This window comes from Crinia signifera, chromosome 2 (genome assembly GCF_055691185.1).
Source record: "Crinia signifera chromosome 2, ASM5569118v1, whole genome shotgun sequence".
In the NCBI taxonomy this organism is placed as follows: Eukaryota; Metazoa; Chordata; class Amphibia; order Anura; family Myobatrachidae; genus Crinia; species Crinia signifera.
In genome coordinates, this window is record NC_139218.1 from 276,678,214 (window position 1) to 276,694,525 (window position 16,312).

General features: G+C 43.2%; 1 protein-coding gene across 1 annotated transcript in view; it reads right to left on the bottom strand.

Moving 5' to 3' along the window:
• The window catches only part of NALF1 (NALCN channel auxiliary factor 1), a 431,907-nt gene extending 421,784 nt beyond the window's left edge, over positions 1 to 10,123 (bottom strand). The window contains exon 1 of the mRNA XM_083168658.1: positions 7,840 to 10,123. Coding sequence (XP_083024784.1) covers positions 7,840 to 8,583 — 744 coding nt within the window. The 5' untranslated portion in view covers positions 8,584 to 10,123. The remainder of the gene's footprint in view (positions 1 to 7,839) is intronic.
• Between the last annotated feature and the right edge of the window lie 6,189 nt (positions 10,124 to 16,312).

Here is a 16,312-nt window from a genome sequence, read left to right on the forward strand (position 1 = left end):
CGGCGGTAAGGGGTTAAATACTATACATATTTTCTTTTTCCTTTTTATTGTTTTTATTCTTTTTTTTTCACTGACTTGTTTAAGTATAAACATGAATGACTTGATTTCATATGTTGCAAGGTGAGAGGTATCTACTGTATTGTTACAAACAAAACATTTCTTATTACAGGTTGATTATCCCTTATCCAAAATGCTCAGGACCACACACATTTTGGATAAGGGTTTATTCCAGATTTTGTTATACAGGTACACCACCGATTTTCCTGCATCATTGGTTCCAGTGCCATGCCGGATTATCAAAGGATTTCTAGTTTTTACTAATTTTGCATCTTCAGTACATTTCTAAAGCAATAAATAGTCAAATATATGCTACAGCATAATATTAATGAATGAATAAACACAGTAGTGTATGCAAAACTGTTTATTACAGTGTACTACGTGCAGTATAAGCAAAACAAGTTTCAGGTATATTTTGAACAAACATTAACAGTAAGTGCAGTATGAATGAAAGTCTTGCTGGAACCTTAGACACCATATCAGCCCCACTGCTGCCTGCTGTGTCACCTGCAGTGTCCTTGGAAGCTGTACCCAGTGGCACTTGTTTATACTGTGTCTTCCGCCCATGTGCGGTACTTGCTGGGATCTTGGACGCCATATCAGTCCTACTGCTGCCTGCTGTGTCACCTGCGGGATCCTTAGAAGCTGTACCCAGTGGCACTTGCTCATGCTGTGTGTTCCACCGATGTGCGGTACTTGCTTTGACCTCAGACACCATGATGCTTCCTTTGTCACCTGCAGTGTCCACGGAAGCTGTAATCACTGACACTTGCGCCTATTGCGTGTTACGCCCATGCGCAGAAAGTGTTCTGATTAAAAGAGTTCATCAACCTCTTTTAATCTGGACAATTTACAATTTTGCTTTGTCTGGATTAAAAGAGGTCCCTAAACTCCTTTAATCCGGACAAATCAAAATTGTCAAGATTAAAAGAGGTTCTGGACCAAAGGTTGCCGGAAAATCGGTGGTGTACCTGTATTTTGTTTTTTACATACTCTCCTGGTCCATTGGCGGTCTCCCAACGTCCACGATGTCCTCTGGCGTCCACAGCAACCATCGAATTGATCTTCAGTGGCATCTCCAGTCCCAAGGATGCATTGCACATGTGTGCGGGTGCTCCGGTGATCCCATCTTTGGGACCGGGGATGCCGTTGAAGACGAATCCAATGGCCACCTTGGACACCAGGGGATGAGGTGAGTATGAAAAAAGGTGCAGGAGGGTAAAAAATCAAAGAAAATGTTCTGAAAGCCTACAGTTTCCGGACTATTTGATTTTGGGATTTACGGATAAGGGATACTCAACCTGTATTCAGTAAATATATGTAATGCTACAAGATTCATGACAATAGTTTTTTTTACCATTACCAATAGTTGCCCAGTTTTGAAAACTTAGTAGTTAGATGTTCCGCAGTGCAGTGCTTGATCAGAATTGAGCATCTCCTCTGGTCCTTTATACAGTATATTGTTTTGATTGTGAAGTGAACTATTGTTTGTTTGATATACATATTCAATATGAACACAAACATACCAAATACAATATATACTAATTTGTCAGTAAAGTAAAGCACAGACTATGTTCACCTGTAAATAAGTAGAGCCAAAGGGTTCAATTTAAAAAGATGGAAGTTGTATTGAAAATTAAATATTGCTATGGGCCAACTATCAGATTCTATCAGAATCTGATTGGGACCCATAGCAACATCCCATCTTCAATACAACTCCCATCTTAGTAAATTGACCCCAAAGCATTTACTAGTCATCTTAATGCATAAAACAAGTGAAACACATTCTTCTGATATTTTGAACTGTATGAAATACCACATTGGTAAATTCTATATGATTTGATACCAATTTAAAATATATTGGAAATTAATCAGGACTTTTGAGGCCATATAAAAATTAAAGTAGGTGACCAAGTGTTTTTTTTTTATGTTTGAATAACAATAAATCAATGACATGCAGTTGGGGTTATTAACTTAAATGTGATAAACACAATGTTGCCTTCCGGAATGCACATCACTGCTAGAAGCATTGCTATTTTTTCCGCACACCACATAGAGGTGTTCATGAAGAGTAGCAATGTTGAAAGAAACAAACATATATGGCAGATATGTACAAAGCCGAACAACGTGTTGATGTCACATGACACTTCGCACATTTAAATATTATAACTCTGCCTTCTCGCATAAACAGTACATTTCTTTTTGGATCAATGGTCTAATTTGATAGATTGGTAACTATCTGAGGCCCTAATTTACTACTGACACCATCCATGATCAATAGCACAGTTTCATGATTTTTGGGCAAACTAGGCATGCGCAGGACTGCATATGCACAGAACAGGTCCTGTGGTCGCACTGCAGTATTGCAAATGTAATCAGGAAGAGGCATTACTTCCTTGGTTTATTACTCAGTTTGCTGTCGCACATGGACATCATGACCTATGGTCGCAATTTTTAACCCAGACTGCGGCTCTGGTTGCAGTTCTGCAACAGTAAATGCAGCAAGTAGGCGAGCTGAGCAGATTTACAAATATAATACATACTGTACTGAATGAGGGCCTACTGTAAATCAGTAAAAATCTGTGAGTTTGTAATCTATAAATGATTTACCTATAGTTAATAAGTTGGATTTACTGACATATTGACATTATGTTATTAGTATCAATTATGCAGAAAAACAACCATGAACATCTTAATTAATATTGCTTGTATTTGTTTCATTTTCATAAACTAAACATAATTGGATAATTTTTGCAGATAAGTGAGTTGGTACCAGGGAAAAGTAAGTTTGCACCCCAGCAAAACCTTGTTACACTGGGGGAAATTTAAATGGTACAAAGAGATATAGGGTGACATTTAATGGAATGCGATTTTAGTAAGGTTCTGAAATCATACATTATCTCACTTTCCGAAATCAGTAATTTTTATTTAAAATTCAACTATTTAATGGAATGCGAATTTGCAGGAGAAAAGTGCAATATGGTGCGATTTTTAGTCATGAAAATGTGCAACATAAAAATGTGCGAATTAGTGGACATGTGCGATGGCGACATGGTAACCTGCAGGGTTTTTTTTATGAAAAAATAATGGCATGGGGTCCCCCGCACTGAGCATAACCAGCCCCGGGATCAAAGAGCCGGTCCTGGTTTAAAAAATCATGGGACAAAACAAATAGGGGTCCCCTAGATTTTTTAAAACCAGCGCCATGCTCAAGGGCCGGTTCTGGGCCCCAAAATACGGCGTACAAAACAAGAAGGGGTCCCCTGTATTTGAAGAACCATTACCAGCCCCAAACAGCCAGCAGGGTAATGCCGCAGCTGGGGTGGAGACTTTTTATACAAGTCCCCACGACCAAAGCATTCACCCCCTGATCGGACCAGCCAATCCTGATCGGGATTGGAGATATTCCGATGCCTGATCATGACTGAATTGCGGGCAGGCCTAACTCCCAGTCTTTGGGCGGAGCCACAAATGAAAACAGAAGATCGCAGTGTGTGTAGTAGTAGTAGCGTTCCTGTAGAGGCGGAGAAGCACAGAAGACAGCACGTATGATTTTTTTTCACAGGAACCCAAATGGATTCTACATGGATAAGAGGACAGGTCATCGGTGGACCCATAGGTAATGTATGAGTGGATGATTGTAGTATGTAATAAAGTTTTACTGTTCATACAGTATGTGTCTGTGTTTATTTTTCACTATTTGTACTGTTGTGGAACTACAAGTTCCAGTGGGCCCTTTAATGCCTCACATGCTGAGACTTGTGGTTCTCCAAGTCCCTGCAAGTGGTGCAGGCTTGCTGCGACTCATAGTTCCACAACAATACTTCTTTTTGTATTGCATGTATCTTTGGGTTTGGTAGCCCTGATTTGTGTGATTCTCTAGCAGCTGTTCCGTGTGAGCGCAGGTGGTTGCCAATCTTTCTTTTTGTGATTTCCAACAATACACAGTAGTTTGTTCTATTTTTACACAAACATCAGCCAGGATCCCACCGCGCAGGGGCACCAGGCACAGCCCCGGGCTTTAGCCTGGGCAGGTAAATTCTTAATTTGGGGGTCCCCACTTCCCCAGGATTCCTGCCCAGGCTGACCGGTCAGGGGGTGAATGCTTTGGCCGGGGGGTACTTGTATAAAAAGTCTCCACCCAGCTGCGGCATTACACAACTGGCTGTTTAGGCCCGCAGATGGTCCTTGAAATATGGGGGACCCCTACTCATTTTGGCCACCGTATTTTGGGAACCAGGACAAGCCCTTGAGCCTGGTGCTGATTGTAAAAAATCCAGGGGACCCCTATATGTTTTACCCCATGATTTTTTGAAATGAGGACTGGTTCTTTGAGCTCGGGGCAGGTTATGCGCAATAGGGGGGACCCCACACCATTTTTTATTTTTACTTTCACACATTTTTATGGATCAAACCATGCACAGATCGCACTGGTCTGTGCATGGTTCTGTAAAACTTGTCTGGCAGAACGTGGTCTATTTGTATTACAATTATTGGTAACGTTTTCCCAAAATCGCATTCCTATTAAATTTGTGAGTTGTATACTTTTTAAGGGGAAACATCTGGATGTGAATTGAAGTGTGTTGAGAAATCGACAGGTCAGAATGTGCGATTTTTACAGCAAAAAGGGCGATTTTTACCACAATTTGCATCCGATTAAGTTGGCAATTTTGGAAAAATGTGTGAATTCCGATGGCTTTTTACTAAAAATCACAAAAGTTGAGATATCTCATCCCATTAAATGTCACCCATAGATTTGGTAGGTATGTGTCCTAGCTGATCTCTAAATTGCAGTGTGAAAATAAAGATGTTCCGTATTTATATGTGACATGCAAAAACAAACTGTATTTACCCTGCATTCAAAATAAAAAGTATTTGGCCTCCTTGTACTGCACATGATCTGTCTAGGTGCAAAATTACTCATTTTCTGCTTTGCTCCCAAGTCTAAATGTGCCTCTAAATATCTAAAGCAGGGCTGGGCAAGACCGGCCCTCCAGATGTTGATGAACTACACATCCCAGGATGCTTTGCATTAGTTTTGCTATGTGGCCATGCTAAAACTGATGCAAGGCATGCTGGGATGTGTAGTTCCTCTACATCTGGAGGGCCGGTGTTGCCCATCTCTGATCTAAAGGAACTACTGAATGATGCTAACATAATTAGTGCACATGTGTATCTTATAATGGACGGGATGCTCTAAGATATATCGCCCCCCTCCGCCAAGCTTCGCTTTGTTAATGATCGCATATGCTCTAATATGCTAAAACATATGATAAAACACATGTATATCCATGTATTGATTATTTATCAGCACATAATGCCAAAACATTGTTCGGTTTGTAATGCACAAGAAAAAATGGTGGAATCTTTAATTTACATATGTAAATTTGATTTTAAAATATATCATTTATCAAGCATATTTATTTTAAGCCTTAAACAAAATGAGTATACCAAAGTAGACTTGACACACATCGGTGAACATAAGGTATTGTTTAGATTGCTATAGGTTTAAATAGCCCCTTTATCCAGTACCTATTAAAATATTGAATCTCTAAATTCCCATTGAGGAATCAGTAAAAATCCACTGTCATAGTTATTGTTCTTTTAAAACAATGTTACTATACTTTACAAGTACAGTTTTAATTTATAGCATTGCATTATCAAAAATGAAGACAATACAGCTATATAATATAAAAAATATACACAAATATGAAGATAAATCAGCAACAACCATTTTGCTACATTTAGTGACCTTGCAGTAAATTAGCATGCAGTCCCCATAACACAACAGAAAAGAATATTTACAGTGAATTAGGCAGTGGATCTATATTACAAGTACCCTAAAGTCACAACTGTTCAGGATTCATTGACATAAGCTACACATCTGCAGGGAGCCACAAAATAATGCTTCATTGCTCTTACATATGTACTTTATATGTTTATTTTATATACGTGCAATTTTGTGACGTAGTCCCATTCAAGAACTAGGCATATTGCTCAATGCTATGATGTCATCTGGCAGGAATGTTAAGAATGAAAAAACCTATTCCCGGAATTACAGTACTGTCACATTGCCTCACAACACATTTCAGCACCGCGGACAGTGAACCAATAATATGTTTAGCGTCACACTGACAGTGCATGTAAATGTCAGTACCGTGGACAGCGCACCAGTACTAATCTCAGCACCACGGACAGCGCCTCTGTATTCCTATTAGCACGCCTGGTCCTATAGTAAAATCAGCACCACGGACAGCGCATAGTAGTAATCTCAGCACTGCGGACAGCCAACATGTAACAATGTCAGCACAGCTGATCTCCAGTTTAGAACACATCCATTAAAGAGATGTGCTACTCCACAGGTAAATGCTGAATAACAGATTGCAGTAACCACAACATTGCAATAACAAACAAAAAATCTAGTTCCATCCCCAGGTGTAAATAAAATATTCAACCAAAAAACGAGATAGTGTAAATATGTACTAAAGCCATAATCATTGAAATGATAGATTCAGTGCAATAACATTACAGCAGTACATATAGTAGCTAATCTCCACCAGAGACTGGCTGACTGATAAGGCCTTGATATGTGCCCATAATTACAATGAGGCTTGAAAGCAATTTCTGGTAAGAAGGCCTTCCGCCTGTGTTTCCAGTACCCAGCACATATAAATGCAACACACATATGAGCAGATGCGTCTGTTTACATATGCATATGTATCAGGCGTCATACGCCCTGCTAAACAGCAAAGCACGTCCTGAGTAATTAAATCTGAGTAAATACGTAAAAATTCCCAAATATAAAGGATTATCAGAAAACCAGTAAACCTAATGATTAATTCCATGATTATTGTATAATAAATTTGACTTAGATTGTATTTAATGTCATGTAAAACCTTGGAGATTTTGTTATACTTAAGATAATATGCGCTTTAGTACTGGGTATACCAGATACCTAAATATGAAATATATTAACCATCAATATACTGTTGTAAATGATGCAAGAGGAAGAAACCTTCTTTGGAACTAAGCACCTGTTACCTGTAAATGCACAAAGCTGTAAATCCATAAAGTCCTTGAGCTATATAGCATGATAGGTTGTGTACCATACATAAGGGATCACTGTGAAATCCGTGCTTTCCCAAGTATCTACAGTAGGCTCAGGACCATAAGGTCATTAAACGGGGGACGCAGAACACAAATACAAGCAATGCCAGCTGACCCTTATACAACCTTTTATCCAACATAAATCCTACATTTCTTATTTGTCACCTGTATATGCAAACCATATGGACATGTTATCTTGCTTTCATAAACATTAAAGTCAAATATACAGTAAATATACACTATCTTCCCAGTGTGTACATGTACATGAACATTGGTCATTAAATGCACAAAGAATAATATATTGCTCCACAAGAGAAATATAAGGCAACCCAAAATATATATCAATCTCCATAGCCATGACCGTGTCTGCCCATAGTCAATGAATCGCGATAATAGCCAAAAAGCTTGCACCCATCAAGTTCTCATCATTGGTGCTCAGGCCAGAGTCAAGCCTTGCAGTCAAATTATATTCAAGAATTGCTCTAGACATCTCACTATTGGAACACAGCACATCCATAAGAAGCAGGGCAATGAAATGCACAGTGAGACATAATTACTTTATCAAGTGATAGGAATCAGCTGCCAGTCCCTGGGTATCAAACACAGCAACTTATCCGTCCAAACCAGTAGGGCCAGCAGCCAGGTTGTAGGGAGTGAGAGAACCCAGTTTCCTACCTTGCAGTCCTCGGAGCAGGATTTCACCGAATACTCATCGGACTGTAAGTATTTCTGCAGCACAATTTCAAATTCCTGGTACTTCTCCTGAGCGTGCTGGTCGTGGCCCCTGTACGCCTGAACGCACCTCCTGCATGCGGCTCCGTCCCCGCTCAGCGCCGCGTCCCCGCTACAGTTCAAAGTGTCCGGGTTCGAGAACCCGGAAAACAAATCCGAAAGTGTATAGGAATTACAAAAGGGTAGGTAAAAATGACTGGAGTGGAAGAGAGTGGGCTTACTCCTCGCCCCCTCGCTCAAGTTCCTACAGACAGACTCCGCATCCCCCACGATAAAGCACTGCCCCGCCGCCGGACTGTGGGGGTGACACGTCTCTCGCCGCCACCCCGGGGCTCGGGTAGAATTTCCTAGAAAAATAGCTGTGTTGCCCGGGCTAAGGCTGTGCGGGGACGGCGGGTAGGGGGTGGTAGGGGGGACCCGGGAGCGTCCTCTCCTGGGGGACGGGGCGGCCATGCTGGGTGACATGGGGGGGCCCCGCTGCTTATCCCTGGTCCTGGTCAGGTTGGCCTCCGCGCAGAACCACAGGTGATCAGAGAGCAGGACGGTGAGGAAGAGCAGCGATGCCAGAGACAGTCGCCATTTCTGAGCCCTCTCTGACTCAGCGAAGGGTTTCTCGTTCTCCCGGGGTGCAAAGCAGATTCTGAAGCTGTCATCAAACTGCCGACACATCCAAGCACCCCTGGTCATATTTTGGGAAGGCGCTGCCCTGGCCGACTCCACCGTGAGGGCTCCTCTGCCGGTGTCACCACAATATGCATTGACTTGGGGTTTGCTTGGCTCGTTCTCTGCCTTCCTTGTCTCCCAGCAGTGCGGAGCTCCCCCCGTGCACAGCGCTCGCCTACGGCAGGAGCACGATGTGACTTCTCGCAGGGCTGCTGGGGATCGGCTACATCCATCCGATGGGGGAGAGCAGCAGCAGGCCGGTCACATCGCGGTCACCCATCCCGGGGAGCACTGGCTGCTGCTGCATGCTGCCTCCTTCCTTCCCCCCTGGCCGCGCCGCCGCTGCTGCTGCTGCTGCTGCTGCTGCTGCCGTCTCTCTCCCTTTCCGCAGAGCCTTCCCCTGTAATCCCGGCGGCGTGCAGAGCTCGCAGCGGCGGCAGCAGGTCGCACTGGTGTGCTGCTGGCTTCAGCCGGGCGTCTTCTCCTGAGCACACTGGGCGGAATACCCTGCGTTCTGCCTCCTGATGGCCACAGTCATCTTGGTCCTGCGCTAAGTTGCCGCCATCTTCGTCCTGAAACACTTTTTGGGGGGAGCTCGCTCCTCTGCGTCATCCCCGGCACCGAGATGGCTCTATCCTGGCGCATTGGCAGCGCTTGCTGGGCTGGCGGCGGAGATGGAGTGGTGCAGGAGGAAGACGGATCACCCGGAGACACCGATCCACCTGTTCATGGCTCTGTGGGACTCGCTAAAACAAAGCTTTCCTGCTAGCATGGTCCTGCTGGCACGGTGCAGTATGCTCGGCTTCTGACGCTACTACTCTGAGCATTGCTGTCATCGTTACTGCGGCTGCAGTATTTACCATACACAGGTGCTAGGTGATACCTGCTTTTACGCACAGGGATCCTGCTGTCAGGGAGATGACCATTTGCTACAGTTAATGCTTGGATGCAAAGTTCGCATGCGGCATCAGTTCTCCCCGGAGGACCATCTGCGGTCTTACCTATATTCCAATATGTCTCGCTACTCGCTAGGATGTGTCATGCAACACGCAATACCTCGTGGAGAGAGCACACTGACTGATCGCAATGCAACTGCTCTCTTCCTCTACACATGTACATTATGAATTAATTCCCCTCCACCGGTGGTGGTGGTGGTGGTGACATGGTCTGTGTGCATACAAATCTGTGTCATTACAGCTGCCACGTTCAGCAAGGTGCACTGTGCAGGTCTGTGCTTTCTTAGCTGTGCACTCACCCTACATTTTTTATCTGACTATTTTCCTATCTGGTAATATTTTCCTGCATGCAAGTTGTGTGATCCACAGACTCCCGCAGCATCTGCTGTGTGCTGCTGCTGCTGTTGCTGCTGCTGCTGCTGCTGCTGCAGTCCTATTCTCTGCTGCCCCATAGTGTTACAGTTTCATCATCTGAGAAATACATCAGTGTTACACCAAATGCAACAGTTCTGTTAAAAATGCAGGAGAGGTTACTGGTATACAGGATATGACTCTGGCTGGCTGGCAGCTCAGCAGGCATTGCTGTCTCTATTCAGATGCTGGAGAGATGCATTTCGGTTAGTAAGATGCATTGATGTCTGTGTGAGTGTATTATAGGGTAAGTGCGTGCTTCTGATGCTAAGATTCTTCATCAGCTCCATGTAAAGAGCAGCAACAGCAGGCGCTTCACTGACTAGGAAGATTGACTTATCTGTGCTGTGACGCTATTGATAAAAAGAGATTAGTCCAAGACTGACAAATCTTAGGAAATTAGCAGAAGCCACAATGATCATCAGGGAAACCCCTTCTCACAGCTTGTCGCATTCCAGCACAGACTGCTTTGCTGTTGCACATCTGTACACAATGAAAGCTTCCATGATCACTGGTTCTTTGCTCTGTGTAAATGGGTACAATCCAAATCCCCACATCACACGATATTTCACAGCCTGTTTTATAGTATTTTTATTACTGGTAAGGCAAGGAGTGGACATGAATAGAAGTTTGCATCGAATATAATACTAAGTAACTTGTCCCTACTAGGAGTCTCTATGCAGCTAGGAGCTTAGGAGCAATCTGTATCACTGCTTGTCACAGCAATATAGATGTTATTAGAGCAACAATGTAGCAATCCAGGATTCAGGAAAGCATGCACATCTGCAAAGCGTAGTGCAGGCAATATAGGGACACAGAGCATGTCAATGCATCTGATTAGGTAGGAGATAAAACAACCCCTTTGCCTGGTATAGAGAAATGCCTTCTTAAAATGGCATTACAGAATAACAAAAAAAAAACCACAAAGGTTTTGCTACTTAATATTAAGTAGGTTATTCAGACCTGATCGTATGGCTGCAAATTTTCAGGCCGGATTCTAATGGAATGACTGTAAATGCGCATGGCTTGTATTATGCATCCACAAGGCCATTCTGCAATTAAATTCTGTTGCTTTTTTATCATTGGCCCTATGCAAGTTGATTGACAGGAAGCTGGCATTTGGGGATGTTTTCTCGGAGTGTCAGGTAAAACGCAGGTGTGCCCAAGCATTTGAAGGGAAGTCATGTGACGGCAGCCACTGAGTAAGTCCAGAGCAACGCACAGACTGCACACACTGCAGCTGCGGCTTGCATATGACTATGCTGCTAATTGCGGAGTAATCCCCACAAGCCATTCGCAAGCCTTGCACAGCAATTTGCAGGTTTGCACATGGTGATTACCTGATCACAGGGAGCTGCAAATTAGCAGCCCAGTGACCAGGTCTGAATAACCCCTAAATACCATAACCTAGAGTCTCCATATACTGAAGGTCATTGTGGGCGGTGGTAAGAATCTTTAAAAAGTGAGAAATAGAGAAATCTCTCATTACATTATATAATATGATTTACTGGAATACAGTGATATGCATTACTACCAAGGGGCCAGGGCAGAGAGGAGCCTAACTTCCCTGTCAATGTCACATGTGTAATATACATTTTTTACCCATAATTGGTACATAGAGGGTAGGCCCTTACAAACTTTTCCTTGGAGCCAACAATATATATAACTAGTTACACCCCTGGACTGGCTCATTATAATGTGGTATATAATGACCTGGAGGGCATTATAATGTTACATTATATGAATTGGGGCACTGAAATGTGGTGGCACTATAGTCTGACATATGTGGCAATGTGTTACGTAATGTTTACTGGCAGTCCTACAATGTGACAATGTGAACTGGGGCACTACTATTGGGCATAGCATTATAGGTATTATACAGTGGTTCAAAAAACGAACTAGGGCACTAAATATTGGGAATGTTGCTATGGGGCCCACAAAGTTCTGGCTACACCCCTGTTTGCTATCCTGGCCAAAGAATAGACTCTGACAAAAATGTACTTTTCTCAGTGATCAGTCGCGTAACTATACATTGTAGTGCTCTGTGCCAAAAAGAGAATTGGTGCCCCCCCCCCCCCCTGTGCATTTCAAAGTCACATGGCAACATTTTTAGGGGAAATGGCTTCATGGCAACAATAGTAGCATCCCCAGTGTCAACCATGTCCCTCTTCCCGCAGTGTAAGCCCTGTACCCATTTCCTCCCAGCATCAGCCCTGTCCCCCTTTCCACCCCCAGTGTCAGCCCTGTCCCCCTTCACCAATTGTCAGCCATCCTCCCCTTCCCCCATTGTCAGCCATGTCCAGTTCCCCTGTGTCAGCCCTGTCCCCCCTCCCCCAGTGTCAGCGCTATCACATCTCCTTACCTTACCCCTTGTGTTGGGTCACATACCAGTGCCCACTTGTTGCTGCTGCCTTCCATAAGCAGTGATGTCCCCTCTGCGCTGCACTGTGTTGCACTCTGGGACCCCACCGCGCTGCACTGCACTGTTTTCTAGGCTCTGGTGGCTCCTCAGTAAATCACAGTGCTGCCTGACGGTTCTCCCCCTTTTTGCCCTAGACTTGGGGCTCTGTTAAGCATGTGCTGTCACTGACTCCAGCACTGCCAGGGCTGGAGGGTGTGTGCCAGCGGATGCGACCACAGTTCAGATTCACTGTGGGCAAGGAATCGCTGGCACACACCTAGTTAAGTCAGTAATATATCTTCTCCATGTTGTCATATATTTATTCCCAGCAAAGAAAGAAATGTTAAGACTATGATTGAGTGCCTTTATGACTTGCACCAATTACAGATACTTCCAGAAAGGAAAAGTTTCTATATAATAACATCACTTGTCCCTTGAGGATGTTGGATTTCCATGGATAGTGATGAGTAGTACCATAATGAAGATTGGAAATTGGTGCTAATCTCATTCTTGGAAGCAGAAATGTGGATAGTGTCATTATTAGCTTCAAAGGTAAAGTCCAGGAATTCAGGGGTAGATGTATTGTAGAGGCGCTAACTGCTATAACACTTCCTGCTTCGCCTCCTTAGTGAGGCGAAGCAGGAGGGGAGACTGACAAGATGTATTAACATCTTGTCCGCCGAAACGCGGGAGCGCTAACTCCCCCTCCGGCAAAGTCCCCTCCTGGAGACAGCGCATCAGTTTATACTGATGCGCTGTCTCCTTCCCCCGGCCGGCTGACTGCGCATGCGCGGGATCTCGCTAATCTTGCGAGATCCCCAGCACAGCTCAGTGCCAGCAGCAGGGACAGCGCTGTCCATGCTGTGGGCATAGAGCATTGCCGCCTGCAGCTGTTGAAGTTGATTGCTGCAGGTGGCAAATTAGGCAGGAGGTAGGCGCGCAGTAAAAAATATTGTAGCTGCACTATGCCTCGTGCCCCACACCGCCGCATGTTAGACACCCGCTCAGTGTGTCATAGATCAAGGGAAGCGCTATCCTCTGCCATAACGCATGGTTATAGCGCATATTCGCCTGATCACCCAGTAATAAATCTACACCTCACTGAGATTCCTATCATACTCTGTGGCCCTAGCTGCTCCTAACAACCGCAGGTTCCAATTGACTTGGCAGCACCAAGACTGTCTCACAGGTTAAAGTCAAAACCCAGCAACCATAGTACACTTTGCTTTGTGTTTCACTGTTTCTGCTATGGGAATAAGATGCTAAGAAAAAGCACTACACTCCTTTGGAGCAACTCAATTGCAGTGGGCATCTCCTGCCAAATGGTGTATGGGGTGTAGGTGTAGGAGGACACATATGTACATGTGCTTGAAGGTTACATTTAAAGTTTTGGTGTTATAATAAGTAACACAATACTGTGCATTGGAAATAACCCTATCCCAAATAATTAAAAAAAAAATGTATCTATAATGGCCATAGAGAAATAGGAACATCCCAAATTTCCCCCCTTACATGGAGGGCTCCAAATGACCCCATGTATAATTTAGCATAAATGGCAGAAAAATTGGTTCCCATGGTTGTACCCATCACCTGAAGGAAAAAGTTCTGTATATTGTATGTATATTGTATGACACAAGACTTGATAAAAGAGTTAGGTCTCTGAAACATAATATACAGTACAGGACTTTTGTGGATGTCACTCAGATGTCACAGATCAATCACAATGAGTCAGTTTTGTATACGGCCAACGTATCATGGTGTTACCCTTTCATCAAGACATGAAGCAATAAACAGATACACACATATATATTATATACATAGCAAAAATCTTACATTCAAAGTGCGCCCTTCACCCACCATGTGTCCTGTGACGTCACTGGTGTGCATCCACAGCAACTGTCTGACACCTTAACCCCTTCCTGACAGAGACAGTTTTTGCCTTCCTGACAGAGCCCTTTTTTTCAAATCTGACAGGTATCACTTAAGTGGGGATAACTTTTTTTTGCTTTTACTTATCCCAGTGATTTTGAGATTGTTTTTTCGTGACACATTGTACTTCAAATTAGTGGTAAATTTGGGTCGATACAGTCTGTGTTTTTTTGTGAAAAATACCAAAATGTCGTAAAAAAATGGAAAATTTAGCAATTTGCAAAATGTTAAATTTTCTGCTTGTGAGACAAATAATCATACCACTCAAAATAGTTAATAACTAACATAGACCATATGTCTACTTTATGTTGACATCATTATTTCAACTTCCTTTTAATTTTTTTGGACACTAGGAGGCTTACAATATGAATAGCAAATTCTCAAATTTTCAAGAAAATTTCAAACACTGATTTTTTTAGGGACCAGTTCAGTTCTGATGTGACTTTGAGGGACTTGTATGTGAGACACCCCCATAAATGATACCATTTCAAAAACTGCACCCCTCACAGTATTCAAAACAGCATTTTGGAAGTTTGTTAACCCTTTAGGTGTTTCAAAGGAATTAAAACAAAGTGTAGGTGAAATTTCAAAATTTCATTTTTTTTGCAGATTTGCAATTTTAATACATTTTTCTAAGGAACACAGTACATTTTACTAGAGAAATGTGACTAAAAATTGATTCCCCCAATTCTTTTGTTTTCATAAATATCCTATATGTGGCCCTAGTGTGCACGTTGACCAAACCACAGGCTTCATAATAGAAGGAGCACCTACTTGATTTTGGAGCCTCCTTTTTATGAGATTATTTTTTAGGCACCATGTAGGTTTCTAGGCACCATAAGATGCTAAAAGTTAGGAACTCCCCCACAAGTGACCCCATTTTGCAAACTACACCCCTCAGGGAATTCATCTAGGGGTATAGTGTACATTTAAAACCCCCAGGGGTTTCACCAATTGTGGTACAACTGGGCAGTGAAAATGAAAAATTATTTTTTTTACACAAAAATGCAGTTCTGGCTCCAAATTTGTCATTTTCAGAAGGTATGAAGGAGACAAAGCACCCCAAAATCTGTGCCCCAATTTCTCCCGAGTACGGCAATGCCTCACATGTGACCAAAAAATACCATTTGGGTGCATGGCAGGACTCAGAAGGGAAGGAGTGATTTTTGGATTTTGCAGCTCAGATTCTGGTGGAATTTTGGTGGGTGCTATGTCGCATTAGCAAGACCCCCCAAGCACCAATACAGTGGAACCCCCCCACAAGTGACCCCATTTTGCAAACTACACCCCTCAGGGAATTCATCTAGGGGTATAGTGTACATTTCAAACCCCCAGGGGTTTCACCAATTTTGATACAAGTGGGCAGTGAAAATGAAAAATTACATTTTTTTACACAAAAATGCAGTTCTGGCTCAAAATTTTTCATTTTCAGAAGATATGAAGGAGAAAAAGCACCCCAAAATCTGTGCCCCAATTTCTCCCGAGTACGGCAATGCCTCACATGTGACCAAAAAATACCAGTTGGGTGCATGGCAGGACTCAGAAGGGAAGGAGTGATTTTTGGATTTTGCAGCACAGATTTTGGTGGAATGAATGGTGGGTGCTATGTTGCACCAATACAGTGGAACCCCCCCACAAGTCACCCCATTTTGCAAAGTACACCCCTCAGGGAATTCATCTAGGGGTATAGTGTACATTTCAAACCCCCAGGGGTTTTACCAATTTTGATACAAGTGGGCAGTGAAAATGAAAAATTACATTTTTTTACACAAAAATGCAGTTCTGGCTCAAAATTTTTCATTTTCAGAAGGTATGAAGGAGAAAAAGCACCCCAAAATCTGTGCCCTAATTTCTCCCGAGTACGGCAATGCCTCACATGTGACCAAAAAATACCATTTGGGTGCATGGCAGGACTCAGAAGGGAAGGAGTGATTTTTGGATTTTGCAGCTCAGATTCTGGTGGATTTTTGGTGGGTGCTATGTCGCATTAGCAAGACCCCCCAAGCACCAATACAGTGGAACCCCCCCACAAGTGACCCCATTTTGCAAACTACAC